The following is a 16,218-nucleotide window of genomic DNA, read 5'->3' on the forward strand; positions in this document are numbered from 1 at the left end:
TAACCTTAAGACCTACAAAGATACAAAACCAATCACATTATTTTAATTATTTAATTACTTTAATCTTTCAGCTTGATCTTTTTGTCTTTCGTCTTAGACCTGGGCATGACTTAATGTTTGACTCCTATTGTAATTTTTGGATGCTTATTTATCAGCAGTATCTTGCTGTAGCTTTTTATACTTATTGCCATTCTATGCTAGAGAGTGTAAAGGAAAATAATCACTCCTTACAAGGCCCAGAAATAAGATGTTTATGAAAATAAGGTCACAGTGATGTTTTTACTCAACAAGACTATATTGCAGGCTGCACTACAATTGAATGTTTGGGATTTTCATTTAGCTGTTGTTTCCACTTGGATACAATTTGTAACATTTTGCTAGTAATAATGGGTGCGACTTGGTTTAGGCTAATGGACTAAGTGACACAGCATTTCAGGGATGAGGCTGAAGGTGAGAAATAGATTTAAAAACACAGAAATTCAGCATTGTTCTACAGGTTCTAACAAAGAGGCATCCTAGCGAAGGGGCAAAATTATGAACTGTACTGTCCAGCTGCAGATGAGTGTGTTACAGTGGACCCTTGACTTACAGACAGCTTGACTTACAGACGGCTTGACTTACAGACTTCTCTGGCCGCAAAATTTAGGTTTGACTTGCAGCCTGAGAATTGACTTACAGACCAGAAAAAAACCAAAATGGAACAAAAACGGCCTGTTACAGGATTAATCGGTTTTCAATGCACTGTAGGTCAATGAAGACTTGACTTACAGACTTTTTGACTTGAGAACCGCCTTCCAATACGGATTAAGTTCTCAAGTCAAGACCCCACTGTACTTCTATAGGTCTTCAAACGCACATAAACAGATGAGAGACGCCTGGTATAGCCTTTTTCTGTGAAGTACCAGCTTCGCACTGGGACATAACTATTTATAGTCTGATGTGCACAATAGAAACAATGAGTGAACCTTTGATTAAATTCTACGAGAGGCACACTTGTCTGTATTTTAAAACTCTAAAGAGCTATCATGATATAATTCATTCTTAGAATATATGTTTATAGAGAAAATTTAATAATTTGGTCAATAATTGTTACCGTAAACTCCCATTTAGGCTGAAGGAACTGTAACAGAATTCAGAATACTTAAACTGGAAAAAAACTGTTCTCAACCCCCTATCTATCTATGAAGAACATACATATTTGCATTTTAAATGCCATCAAGTCAGAAACCAACTTGCAGCAACCCTAACAGGGTTTCATAGTAAGTGAGATATTTCAGGAGTAGCATTACCAGTTTCATTTCTACAGTAAGTTTCCAAAGTTGAGCAGGGATTTGAACTCAGATCTCCTGAATCCTAGTCCCTCATTTTATTCACTCCACTCCACAACTCATCCAAAGGCTGGAATCCTGTTGGCAGAGCTGCGTGATAATAAATGCAACTAATGTCACCAGCCATTGCCAATAATCTTTTAATTTAGTTTCCTATCCCACTCCCCATGTTTGGGTCTCCCTAAGGATTCTTTTCAACTTGGGGAAGGCTTTGGGAGACTCAGAATGGGATGTGTGCATGTCTTTAATATCTGAAAACTGCTGCCACCCATCGAATACGAATAAACCCATCTCTAATAGTAATTTTCAGATACTGGAGGTTGGAGGCAATAAGAAATTTTAAATTAAAGGTTATGTCGACAGAAGCTGATGGCATTATTAGCATTTACAACCACGGAGAATTGCAAGAGGATGTCAGCCAATACATATAAAATAAATTGAGCATGTCAGGTATAGAAAGTGCATCAGGATCGCAATGCTATCAGTTTAATCGAAGACGCCTGGGTGATAACTCAAAACCAAGCAACAACATGAACACACAATCAACAAATAAGTGATTGGCTCATGCTTACCAGTGATGGATCAAGATAGCTGTGTGTTGTTGACCATGTCTGTGGGGCAATTAAGCTGTAGAGGGGAAACTGCTGTTGGGGACTGTAGACTGGAGGTAAGTAAAATGATGTTGTGTAACGCTGTTGTGTGTAGATATTCATGTCCAGAGGTCTGTATCCATTCTTTGGCAAAAATGTATTTATAGCTATAGCCTTTGCTTTTATTCTTGCCTAAAAGATAAAAAGTTATGTTTTCATATTGTCCTCAGAAGATTCTGCCCCAAATTAGAACTAATGCTCACAAAAATATAACATACTTACCTTAATTGGTTTTCCTTGGAAGATTTTCACTTCTTCTCTAAGATATCTGTAAGCCTTTAAGAGGAATAAATATTTATGTCAGAACCACAGCAAAGTAATCAGCAGGAAAAAAAAAGAGAGAGCAGCAATATCAACCACTAAGACACTAAAATACAATTTAGCCTTTGTATTATAGCTAGATTGCCAAAACGTGGAGATCTACCACCTGGGTCCAGGATATTTGTATTCGTATATGAATATCCCATCTCTAGTTTATATATATATATGCCTGCCTGTCTATGTTTATGAATGTATGTGTGTGTTCCATGAGGAACTGAATTACCTGTTGTGCATCTGCTTCAGACTCAAATGTAATAAACCAGTTGTCGTTATAGGCAAACTCACAGTTGATAAATTTAGGCAAGTTATCTCCCTTGAAGAGTGCTTCAACTTCCTATTTAAAAGAAACAAGGAAAAGAAGGACTCATTAAAAAGTACAGTTGAAGTAGCAAACAAACTAACAACCTAATTAACGCTGCCAGTGAATGCGGGAGCCATACAGATGACACCAAAGAACTAGTAAGTAGTACAGTGAGGCAATCCCAGATACCACGAATGATGTTTTGCTTATGCAAAGTTGCATAAGCAGAACATTATTCATAAAATGGATCTGTATCGGGCCTCTCTCTCCTCCTATCTTGTGTGGTAGTTGTGTATCGCATCTCAGAACTTCATGGCTTGTTTCGCAAGAGGTACAGCATTGAGTGTGTGGGAAAGATTAAAACCAAATGCTAGCTGTTTAAGCACTTGTATCCAGTTCTTGGCAATCCCCCTCCCCTACAAAAGCCACCGGACCCAGTGAACATCCCATGGAAAGCTCATCACTTTACTGACAGATTTCTCAAGGAGTATAAGAAACAAAACATATCTGTTTAATCAAACACACAACTCATGTTTTTACTTAGGGCACTAATTGGAAAGCCCACAAACAATGATTAAGCCATCAGAGATTTCACTCTCCCATCTATACACTAGACAATCTTTCAAAGGTTATGCACAAACAGACAAAAATTATTAATGAAACCCTGGTTATGCAGAGAACTCAATCCCAGCAAAATCACTTTTCCCCGCTGTCAAAGTTGTGTAAAAACAGCAATCAACTCCCTGATGGCCAGCTGAAGCCTAATTAGCCAAGTGGAAGGGGAAGCTGGAGTGGCTTCTAGGACTCCACAGGTGACAGAACCAAATGAGATACTTACTTCAATCGGAGTAGATTCAGGTACTTCACGTAAAATCACAATGCAGCGATTCTGGTTTGGCCTGACTTTCTCACCCTTCTCATCCACTTGGACTAAAGGCAAGGCTGGGAGAACACACAACATTATTGCTCAGACAACAAAAAGCCACTTTTTGTTTTATGTCTGCCATTAATGTAGTTAACAGAATGCCCTCAATTTACAAATCACAGGGAGCCTTGTGGCACAATAGTTAAACTGCTGTCCTGCAGCCAAAACTGTGCTCATGACCTGGGGTTCAATCCCAGGTAGATGGCTCAAGGTTCACTCAGTCTTCTATCCTTCCAAGGTCAGTAAAATGAGTACCTAGCTCGCTGGGGGTGCGCGCAATGTGTAGCCTGCATAATTAACTTATAAACCGCCCAGAGAGTGCTTGAAGCACTGTAGGGCAGTATATAAGCAGCATGCTTTGTTTTGCTTTGTTTGCTGCAAAAGGGCAGCTTTCTTGCTCTACAGAAAGGTCTGTTGCCTTGTCTGTCCTGGAGCAGTAAAACAAATATTAAAATGAGTAACACTCCAGAGACATTCATTTCCATCAATAAAAACACTTCTAGCTTTCTCACTACGTCAGACAGTCTTAGTGGTTAGAGGCCTGACTACAACTCTGGAACATCGGGCTCAAAACTCTATTTAGCCATGACGCTCATTAGGTGACTCTGAGCTAGACATCCTCAACTCGATCTACCTCACAAAGGATAAATGGGGAGAGGCAAGCTGGGTGCCCTGAACTCAGTAGAGGAAAAGTAGGCTACAAATGTACGTAGCTAAAAACAAGAACAAGAATAACAAATACTGATCTTTAGCACCATATTAGTGGCCAAGTCAGCAGATGTAAGCATTATATTCAACATACTCCAGGTTGACCCACATGGATTAAGCAATAGGACACTATCTACAACTTCAGTTCTGATAATCATAACTATGAATATGTCAGATAAGAATTCCAGATAGTATAGTCTGAAACACTCACATGCAAAAGGAATCTTGAGTGCGCAACCAACATTTTTTCAACCTGGCACAACAACTTCCACAAATCCTCTTGCATGCATGTAAGTATCCAATAGGACGTTGACTACTTTATCTTTCTGATGCCACTCAGAAATCATAAGAGCTTCATCGCTCTACCCCCACCCAATTAAAGCTGTTTTGTAGAACAAAATTTCACAATCCCTGTGCAAATCAAGAATGCATGCTATGCCAATTACTTACACCGCAAGACTTCAACAATCAAATCCAAATCAGTACTCAGCTTCTTGACGTGATCAAGGTTTGCTACAGTCATTATTGGCACATACTGATCACTGTCCATCTGAGATATAAGGTACATATCACTGGCAAGGTTCTCTCTGTTGAAGGGGAAAAAAGGAATTATCTTATTATTCATGCAAGTGCTAAGACTGAATTTGCATTCATAATATAATCCCAAAACAAGACACATAGGTAGTAAGGTACACTCATGCATATACTTAATATTTTATTGGTTGCCAGTGCAAGAGTAACAGCCTGAAACTATCCTGGGTTGCTTCATTCCATGGCTGTGAAGGACGGGCAGGACCATGTAATCTGATACACCGAACTGAATGCAGTCCAGTCAGCAGATGTTGCAACTGCTGTAAAGTCCCAGATAGACAGGAAAAAAATCCCACAAGGGATTTATGTTTAGCCTACTGCATGCAGCCTGAAGGGCTGGGTTTAGTTCAGGTCATATGCTATAAGAACCGGTTGTGAGGGGTCTTACTGTTGGTTATGCATCTCTTCCATTAAATTATTATGTGCCAATGAAGACACATAATATTTTAATTAACAATTAATTGATCTTGGACATACATAGTTCACTCAAGACTGACCAGCACCAGACATTTAATGATCAATACAAATAATATTTGCTAAAATATTTCATTTGGCTACAGGTGACAGACCGCAACTGTCTTGAATCTCAGCGGTTGCTTTCCTCCTAAGCACAAGAAGGAAACATCTCGACCCAGACATAGAACATACAGAAGCAACTAATAAAAGAGTAGCAGATTGTAGAACTCTCTTACTTTGATAATTAGTGCCTAGGCAGAAACAATAAAGATGACAAGTAAACCATATACTTAGTTCAGAAAAAAAAGAGAGCAAAAGCCTTTACATCATAATTTGCTCCCATACGGCCTTCAGATATTTATGTTATTAACCCATTATGCCTGTCCCAGCCTGCTCTCTCATTCCTATGGCAAGGTCCCTGCCAGGGCTTTACCCCACTGCACAAGTGGTATAGCTTTCTTCAAAGCTTGCATAAGGAAACAACCAGTAGCCCTTTTGCATGAATGCTTCTCTGTTTTGGAAGCTGCAGCTCTTCTCATAAGCCAAGAGGAGCACTGATTGGCAAAGGGGAAGAATGCTAGAAACTCCAAGCTGGCCTTGAAAATGCTGGAACTGACCAACACTGGTCTGGTGGCTGCCGAAGTTTCTATCATCTGTCTTCTCTAGAGTACTTGTGTAATTATACTGGTGGAGCTTTCAGAATTCTGGTCCAAGGAATCCAAATGGCATCCAAATGGTTTTTTTCATGAATAACTATATTGCTGATTTCATGGTGTATCAGTTATCACTTCTCACATCACCCTAAAGGAAAAGATAGCGGAACTTCTCTCTACTGGGTATATTCATCTTACACTTACCGAGATAAACAGAACTCCAGTGTTTTTTTGAGCACTTCTCGCAAATCTTCTTGACTTTCTGGCTGCAGCTGTTCTTTACTTCCTAGAAATGGAAAATACAAACAATATAACACCAAGAAACAAACTCTAGTCTTCATAAAACTGAAGGCTTCTTAAGATTTTCAACTCATTTACAATAACACATGCAAGTAAATATCGTAAAGTATTGTTCACACAAACCAATTCTACCAATAATAATAATAATAATAATAATAATAATAATAATAATAATAATAATAATAATAATAATAATAATAATAATGATGATGATGATGATGATGATGATGATGATGATGATGATGATGATGATGATGATGATGATGCAACCAATTCTGTACATGGATTTAAGAGGAATATAAATGGACCACAGTTACACAGGCCATTTTCAACTATAGCTCCTTCACCACCACAATCTCACTGTAAAACCCTTAAGAGAACTGAACAGTCACGGAGAAAGACATTCTAACAGGCAACACAACTGTAAACAGATTGATAACAGAATACAAATAAAACAACATATTAATCCTAACTTATTTGCAGTTGGAACAATTTTTAAGAAATTATACGGAGTAACAATGGAAAAAACATTAATTATAGGAAAAGTCGAAGGCATTAGGAACAATGAAAATCTGAACATGAAATGAACTGACTCAATGAAGGAAGCAATGGCCTTTAGTTTGCAAGACAGAAGCTATGCGGCATCATTAAGTTAGAAATGATTTGTCTGTGTGTATATAAGCAATCAAGACAGCCTCTAAAATTCTATTATTCTGCATCTCCTTTATATAAATAGTAGACAACCATACCATTTCGGCTTTAAGTACACTGAAACAAATACAAAGAATACCTAGATATAACTAAAATATATTGATTGATAGCTCAGTGGCTTAGGTCTCTGGTTGTGGAACCAGAGGTTGGGAGTTAAATTTCCCACTGTGCGAGGGGCTGGACTTGATGAACCATAGGGTCGCTTCCAGCTATGCAATTCAACGGTTATTAATTACTATTTTATCTTTGTGAGAAGCAAAAGCAGAATTGTGTAAAATACGCAGATCTAAAAAAAAATTCCGTAACACATAAAAATTACAAAATCCAGCTTTTCTTGGTACAAAAAAATTCCATAATATATAAAAATTACAAAATGCAGCTTTTCTTGGTACAAAGCAATAATATGGTTATGGTATTAAAATAAACTATGAGTGGTAGACATATTCCATCACGGAACTCAAATCAGTAAGATGATAAAATATGCTAACTCGCACCTATTAAAAAATACTTAATTTATCCACAAAAGCCAAACATTCAAATAAATTGATAGAATATTATTATTATTATTATTATTATTATTATTATTATTATTATTATTATTATTATTATTATTATTATTATTATTATTATTATTATTATTATTATTATTATTATTATTATTATTAAATAGACGGAGCTTCTCTGGCTGAGAAATGCAGGGGGAGGAATGCTTCAAATAAATAAAACATTGGGCAAGTACATAATCTACAACTACAAATGTCATTGTAGATGTCATTATCTCATCAATCTATGTCTCTGCTGTTCCACACTTAGGCTGCTATTAAACTACTCATTAAAAGCAGAATATAGCTAACCACACACATGCCCAAGGCTACTAGTAATTCCTTTTAAATGAGTTGGGACTGGCCACATGCATAGGTGTGCTGCAAAAAATGCCAATTTAATGAGTGCTTCCTATTTCAGACCATACATTAAACATTTAGTAGAAGTGACTATGTTACTATATAGTCATTTTTGTAGCAATGCCTATTATTCAATTTTGCTCTGGTAAATTACTTTAGTAGCTTTTAATCTGCAAGTTCCAGGGACACCAGTATTACCATAAGAACTGCAGGTCAATGTATTCTCGAACTGGAGGTCACTTTGTAAGCTGGAGAAACAAACGATTTTAAAGACATACAATGAACTTATTTTGTCTTTTTTTTTTTTTACCTGTCTGCGTATTTTCATGCATAGATTCATACTCTGAATGATCTAAACCCAAAGGGTTCATATCTGTCTGGTCTGACAATGGAGCTGTCAGTGATGGTTCCTGAAGTTCAGTCAATGATTCATTCTGGTGCTTTTTGTCACCATCACCATTGGCTTCCAGCCCTGCAGAGAAAAAACACACAGGTTGTAATTGAAGAAATGTTTTATTTACTCCAAACCAGACAGGAAAAGCTTTATGTTCCGTATAACTACCCTAAGGGTAGCTGTGTTTATTGCTTTTACTACAAATGACCAAGACTTTTGTAGTACATAAAATGACTAATACACAGCTTAGTCTTTGAGATTAGTCCCAAGGCCATCACAATCTTAATACATCTGAAAATGTTTTCAATGATTATAGCTATGGCATTTGCTGCTTTTGCATTCACAATTGCTGCTGAAGGCAGGTGCAAACAAGCTGCATGACCCCTTCTGTGACCAGACTCTTTCCCAATGTCTGTCTCATCCTTTAAATCTGAATCCACCTGCAGGATGCATGTGAAGACCCTATCCTGGAACAGATGCTGGTCTCCTCAGGCAGAAAAAACAGTAAGGGCAAGCTAACCAGGAGGGAAGCTAAAGAGACAACCTTGAGCAGACTGATAAAGTTATAAACATCTGATTTTAAAGGAACTATGAGGGAATTAATTCAGGAAAAAAAGTTGAATGAAGGTTCAGTTATACCTGCCAAGTTTAGTTAAAGGTTCCCCTTGAAATTTAGTCCAGTTGTGTCTGACGGCACGGCACGGCACTCATCCCCGTCTCCAAACCATAGAGCTAGCGTTTGTCCAAAGACTGTTTCCGCGGTCACGTGGCCAATGCGACTAGACACAGAACGCTGTTACCTTCCCACTGTGGCGGTACCTATTTATCTACTCGCATTTACATTCTTTTACATTCTTTCAAGCTGCTAGGTTGCCAGGAGCTGGGACAAGCGACGGGAGCTCACTCCGTCGCATGGATTCGATCTTACGACTGCTCGTCTTCTGACTTTGCAGCACAGAGGCTTCTGCGGTTTAACCCGCAGTGCCACCATGTCCAGCTACCAAGTTTAGAGCATACCTAATTAAATAAAAGGGATTTAACTAACTTAAGTCCCATTAATTTGAATGAGTCTACTTTAAAGATAACTAAGTGTTATCCAAAAAGAAGATGTTAAAAACAATTGCTTGCTCATACCTTCTTTGCAGGAATCTGGCGGATGATCTGGTATTTCTTCCCAAGTATTGCTCACACCACCATCAGTAGCACCACTTGCTTCCACATGTAACATATGATTCCCCCATACTTTTGCATTAGGATTTAGTTCAGAAACCTTAGCTGATTCCTATAAAAGCAGTGTTTGGATTAAATTCCATGAATTAATTCTTGAAGTAGACAAATATTTTACAAAGAATGCAATAGTATGTCTCCCTTCATATTAGAAATTAGGACATCCAACTCAATTTGCCTTCTTTGGGTTTTTTTTAAAGCAGATGCTTCCCCATGAATTTTTTATACTTACACTCATCATGAACATGCCTACAAGTAACACAAGATGTAAATACTAATGGTTTGTGTGCTTCATCATGATTATTACAAAATATTCATTTGAACGCAATTGCTAAGGAAAGTTCATAAACATATAGCATATAAACAGATCTTCAGTGTCTTATGTGATACTTACTGACTTAGATCACTATTTGTCTATTATAATCAGTGGGGTCCACTAATTCTCCTTCAACATGAAACCCCTGCTCCCACCCCTCTGTATCATTCCCAAGGATACACCAAACCATAAGGAGCCAGTTTTCAGAAAAGTTCAACTTCATGTATGGAAGGAAATCTGGCACCCAAGAATATGGTTTAAATTCCATTCCTAACAGGCAAAATGGCTCAGTAGTAACACAATACTTATGCGAGATTCCATCAATTCAATGATCTACTCTAGTTGAGACTAACAATTGGACCTCGGCTTACATATTTATCAGACCAGAGATTTCGCAGCTCATATTGCTGCTGACTGCTTTGAATCCATTTTCAAGGTCACTGAGATTTTTAAAGAAATTAATTTGGGACATATGAACACGAAAATTTTACAGAGCACCTATTTGTCTCAATTTTATGTGAATAATACATTTTGTGAAATGGTTGTTCTCAATGTGAAAAAAACAAAGCTAGCAGGAAGGTAATGCCAAAAAGGGAAAGGGTACATATCTATGATGCATTTATCTTGTGACATTCTTGCCATGAAATGTAGTTAGCAAAATACCAAACAGAAAGGGAGAGAGAAAGAAATATAGACAATGCAATGTGAGAAACTAGGGTGTTGTGTGCTGGAATTCACCAGCCAAATGTTGGCTGGAAATTTCCAGCAGAGTTTTTTGTAGACCAATTAAAGCCTGTGTTTCTTCTTCACAATAAGTTTTAAGTGGAAGCATTTTTTAGCTCTCCCGCTATTAGAAAGCATGTTTTACAAGCTAGTACCTATGTAATTTCCATAAAAATTTAGACATCACCAGGATGTGAATATTAATAAAGTAATGTGGTTGGAAACAGTTCTATAATATTATATTTGTACTGGCTTGTTTGTCTAAATAAGAACACATCCTCATCATCTTAGAACTTCAGGGCTGGAAATGACAAGCCAGATCTCATATTTTTGTGAAAATGGGGCGCTAACCTGGCAACAATTACAGCTGGCTCAGCTCAGTGCCTTCGGATAAATTAATAAAGAAACAGTCAGTCAGGAATTTTAAAATAAGAGCAATGGTCCTATGTCATGGCAATATCATAATTTCATGCAATATGAATCAATTGCAACAAACCCCAAACAGAGAGGGGTTCAGAAGCCGAAAACAATGCTACATCTTGAAGCTGCATTATTGGAAGAGAGTGGCAAGGGTGGCTTCCCAACACCCATGAGGCTCTCTTGCTGGTGCCAAAAGCAACACAAAAAAACTAGTAAGTTCAACAAGAATTCAGAGAAGCAGCTGAAAATGTCTAGCTCTCAATGGTGAACATGTCCTGAGAACTGTAGAAAAAAGCACCTCCCCAGTTGACAGAATACTTCCCCCAAATTAGTATGCTAGCAGCAGATGCTGGCAATTATTTTGTAACTGCCCACATTCAAAGTGGTTAGAGCAACATTAGCACCGCAATAATTGCCCACAGTCACTGCTGGGAAAAGTTGTAAAGAAGTAGCTGGGTTATTGCGTGTTGGCAAAATTAAATGAGAAAAAGCAAAGATGAAAGAAGAAGGAAAAAAACAAAGCACTTAAAGACTAACATATCTTGATGCACCAAAGCTCACTCTGAAAAAAAATCTATTTGCCTTTAATGTGCCACAATATTTTGTTTCCCTCCTCCTGTTTTTTTTTCCTTTTCTTTTGCCCACATGCTGGAAAAAGGAATAATTCTTACTGGATACATGCAATCTTAGTCATGTCAACTAAGTCTAACCTTAGTACCTGCACTGACAAAGGGCAGAGCCAGGAAGAAGCCATTTCCCTTATCTAATGTTCTGGAGCTGGGAACCCCTACAGAGCAGTGAGGGAGAAAAGAAAAATGTCTTGTTGCAGGAGATGGAAATAACTTTTTCTTGCTTTGGCAAATCTTCCATTAGCACAAGCGTATAGCTGAATTGGATAAACACCAGTGCACTAAATATCTGCCTACAAACCTACCACTGCACTGTTTTATGACTTATCTCTGGAAATTGTATACAACATGCTCATGGCATGCATCCTACAAATAAAATGTAAGCCACTGCATTTTATGGTTTGAGTATACAGATTTCTAACAGATGCAGTGATTTGTATACATATTTATGCATCCACACTGTTCTGTAACAAAGTGTATAGTAGGTGTGTTCTTTTGCTTCGGAGTGTTTCCAGTCTCTGGGTCTGTCTGACCGTTTCCTCCCCATAGAGGCGTTCAATGTATTCTCGAAGGCTTTCACAGCTGGGATCTGATGGTTGTTGTGGGTTTTTCGGGCTCTTTGGCCATGTTCTGAAGGTTGTTCTTCCTGACATTTCACCAGTCTGAAGATGTTGGCCACAGAGACTGGCAAAACGTCAGGAGGAACAACCTTCAGAACATGGCAAAAGAGCCCGAAAAACCCACAACAACCAAAGTGTATAGTTCTAGCAGAAGCAGGCCATAGGCACAAGGGCACAGGTGTTCTGGCCAAATTTTGAGCATAACTGTGTTTTGAGAGAATTCCAGTTCTACAGCTTTCTGCAATTGTGCACCTCACTTAGATTTCACAAACTGTCAAAAACCATTTGTTCCACAGTGGTAGCAAAATGCCAATCCAAACCTTCGTGCCTGAAGTCTCACAAACAGGAACCTAAGTATGAGAAGACGGTGTGTTTCTCAGGCTGTGATCACACCAACAAAATGTTTTCCAGTCCTCCCCCCTTTGATTTCACAATTTCAACTTGCAGTCACATTACACACGGCAATTAGCTAATCATTTACCTGGCAAGCATGCTAACTGTGGACCATTTCTTGCTTGACCAGATGCCTTTACGTTTTTTGTTGCTGATCTTTTTTTTAAAAAAATGTTGCATTGTTGTGTATATGAACAATCTTATTGCAACTTTTTGAATTACTGTCACTGTGCATGCTCTTTTAAAAGGTTTTTAATTTTTTAAATATATTTTCAATGTGTGCATTGGTCAACGTCTGTCATAAAGTCTCAACAAGAATTGGAAGGAAATGACTCGGAAACCCAAAAACACATTGGGACGCACATCTTGGAATATCACATGACCTCAAAGCACAACAGGGTGATTAAAAGTAGTGTAATCATTTTACTGGTGTGACCATGGCCTCGGTTTGAACTTTAGAGAAGAGATACAGAAGATATCCTATCACTCAATTCTCTCCCCCTCTAAATGTAAAGCAAATGTACAATATCAGCATTGTTGCAATTAGCATGTCAGGAATCCTAACAAGAGAACATTATTGCATGCCCATCAAATGGGTTTTCAAGATGCTCTATTATCTATAGGCTAGTTGTAGAAGCTGACAATAGCTTTATTTTCACCCTGCCATTCCATTTCAAAGTAGTGCTCAAGGCGGCTTACACACATAACTCAGATGAATGGAAAAATTAATAAACTGGATCCAGAGAAGGGTCAGGAGAAATCCACTTATGCAAGGTAATCTTCCTAGTTCCTTTCTCACTCCATTATAGGTCCTGTACGCTCCAGAAAGCCGTTCTGGAAGGTTGTGAGAATTCATAAGCAATGAACAGCAACAGCACAGAGGACTTTGAAGAATTCAGCCTTCTGCAAGCAGAAATGCCTTTTTTCCTTGTACAAGACACCTTGGGATTTTTTAGATAATCATCAAAAACCATTCCCAAAGAAAAGCTAAACCTTTTCTTTTAACTTTTTAATAGGCACTTCAGAAATCAGAGTATGGTTGTATAATACTTACACATTCTCCATCTTTATCTTGCCATCCCCAAATATTACTGTTCTGCTGTACTAGCAACTGGTAAGGGCAACCTCCAATATCAAAAAAAGGGACAGATAAGTCTCCAGCTTGATTTTGCAGTGGCTCACGCACAATGTGTGTGTCTTCAGTTTTGTTAAAAGATGAATTGATCCATAAATATCCCATCAGATATTCCTGATCTTCAGTAGGGCTGGTGGTTGAGAACAATCTACTGAATAAAACAGACTGGGAAATTGGGTGCGCTGTTCTTAAGTCACTCATATCAGCTTGGGAGTCCCTTGCATCCATTTTGTGTGTATGTTCAGGATCTTTTAAAATATCTTCCATCAAATCTAATACACGCTTTGCACTGCCTTGCTCAGATTCTTGATCATTCACAGAAACAAGTGGTATTTCGTATGAAGGAGTAGCAGCATATTTATCTACCTGCCGGAGGTCAATGCAAATCTCATTTGTACCTTTACAAGTCTCCAAGCTGCAAGTCAGAGCACCTTTAGGATCTGCTTTGGAAGCATATTTCACATTGGCTTCCAGTTCATTCAGACTTCTTTCAGGAGCTGTGTTTTTTGTATTTTCCTTTAATATATCTGCATAATGGGTTGAAATTAAAGGCTTAAGAAACGATACTGTTTCCATCATGTTTTGTTCAGGCAAAGACCTATTCTCATGAAGTCCTGGACTACTTTCACTTGTTCTGATTTCTACTGCAATGCTGCTAGCCTCACTCTCAACTGATGCAGGACATCTCTCCGTTTCAAACTGGCTGCTAATTTTATGGTTTTCCAATGGATTTCCACATCCCTCTAGAACGACCATTTTCTCTTGCACATCTGAAGAAATACACAGCTTTTTGGTGTCCTCATTACTGCTACTTAGTATATCATTGTCATGAGCAATGAAGCCTTCAGAATCTAGCTTAGTTTCCATTTCACTGTGTGTTTTCTCTTCGTGTTGTGATTCACTTTTCAAGACAGGTATAGAGTCTTCTTTAGTGGCTTTTACAATGTCAGTCCCACCACTGAGTTGATCTTTCAGTCCATGGAAGGTACATTTGTCCCATAGTTTGCATTGCTTGTCATTGAAACTCATCGCTTCTGCTTCAGAATGTACCAAAGCAACAAAGCAGCTGTTATTGTCATTAACTGGACTCGAATATTCATGGATTTTTCCATTGTTTACAGGAAGATTGTGTGGAGATTCAGAACAATTTTCCTTTTGGATTCTCTCATGTCCTTTTACATCAAGTGGTCCAAAAGTGGTTAATACAGCTTCACTTTCTTGAGATCCCTCACTCAACTCTAAAGTTATGTTATCTGTTTGAAAAAGATTTTGCTGAGCAGCCATTATACTGCCACCATTTTTATTACCACTAGCATGGAATATTTCTGCTTCTGAAACTAAATTATCTGAAGTTGCAAGTAATTTAATCATGTTTTCTTTTGCATTTTCATGGCTGTATAAAGTTTCAATAAAGGAAACATCTTCATGCTGTAGGTTATGTGGTTCAGAAAAGTTAGATGTTTCTTCATCAAAGATAGATGAAGTCCAAAATTCATTTGCATCTCCTGTAAAGTTTTGCTTTCTTTTCAATTTTTGTCTACTTTCTTGATCTTGCTTTTTTGTACTACCTTGACTCTCAGAGACAAAATTATTGGCTATTTTGTCAAATATTGATGCCAGCTTTGGATTTCCTGATAACTGTTTACAATCTTTTCCTTCAATGGTTTTATCTTCATTAGTTTCAGACTTCAGAGTTTCTGTGTTGCAGCTGCAGACATTATCAACAGTGAAACTGCATCTACATGTTATGCCTTTTAATTGCAGAGAATCATGCATATCTTTCTCCATGAGTACACGTCTTGGAGAACCACAGTTTCGACAAGCTAATTCATTCACAAAGTTTCTACTATCTAGCATATCTATTTCCCAAATTCTATTTTGAGGGATTTCTTCAGCCTGTGCTTGTGCCACTACACCACCTGCTGGTATGCTGTCACTATTTAACCCCATCACTAAACCAGCAGAGGTTTTAACTTCTTTCTCATTTTTTGGCACCAAAGCATCTCTTATGGCACTGCAAGATGCATCCTTTAGAATGTTGTTGTCAATCGGCACTTGAAATTTTTTCCTAATGTCTAGAGGCCAAGTAGTGTTGTACATTTCTTGAACAGCTGCATTTTTCACACCTGAAGTAGTTTTTCCATGTACAACCATCTGCCCTTCTTCTGCATCAATCCCCAGATCTTCATCAACTACACATATGCTATAAAACTCATTTCTGGTGCTTATAGGGTGCCTGTCTATATCAAGATATGCAAAAGTTGATGCTGCTGTTTCTGTATCTGCTCCACTTGAAATTACTTCATCACTATTACTTTTAATAAGCTCCACTCTGTCCTTCAGCAGTAAGTACTTGTCCATAACTGGGTTGCCTTGTGCACTTAAGGATTTTGGGAGAAAAGTGCCTTGGCTTAAAGCCTCAGGCACATATGAAACTAAAGGATTTTCAAATGAACAGCGTGCCTGTTTAGCTGTGGTAATTCCACTTTCATCATTGCTATTCATATGGTAGCTA

General features: G+C 38.0%; 1 protein-coding gene across 2 annotated transcripts in view; it reads right to left on the reverse strand.

The window, feature by feature from the left end:
* LARP4B (La ribonucleoprotein 4B) overlaps nucleotides 1-16,218 on the reverse strand; it is a 64,238-nt gene that overhangs the window by 13,808 nt on the left and 34,212 nt on the right. For both annotated transcript variants that reach the window (XM_020779690.3, XM_073002912.2), the window contains exons 3-10: nucleotides 9,375-9,522; nucleotides 8,157-8,318; nucleotides 6,138-6,219; nucleotides 4,684-4,820; nucleotides 3,439-3,542; nucleotides 2,523-2,633; nucleotides 2,201-2,254; nucleotides 1,901-2,110 (exon numbers count right to left, since the gene is read on the reverse strand). In XM_020779690.3, coding sequence (XP_020635349.3) covers nucleotides 1,901-2,110; nucleotides 2,201-2,254; nucleotides 2,523-2,633; nucleotides 3,439-3,542; nucleotides 4,684-4,820; nucleotides 6,138-6,219; nucleotides 8,157-8,318; nucleotides 9,375-9,522 — 1,008 coding nt within the window. The remainder of the gene's footprint in view (nucleotides 1-1,900; nucleotides 2,111-2,200; nucleotides 2,255-2,522; nucleotides 2,634-3,438; nucleotides 3,543-4,683; nucleotides 4,821-6,137; nucleotides 6,220-8,156; nucleotides 8,319-9,374; nucleotides 9,523-16,218) is intronic.

This window comes from Pogona vitticeps, chromosome 6, assembly GCF_051106095.1.
Source record: "Pogona vitticeps strain Pit_001003342236 chromosome 6, PviZW2.1, whole genome shotgun sequence".
Taxonomy (NCBI): domain Eukaryota; kingdom Metazoa; phylum Chordata; class Lepidosauria; order Squamata; family Agamidae; genus Pogona; species Pogona vitticeps.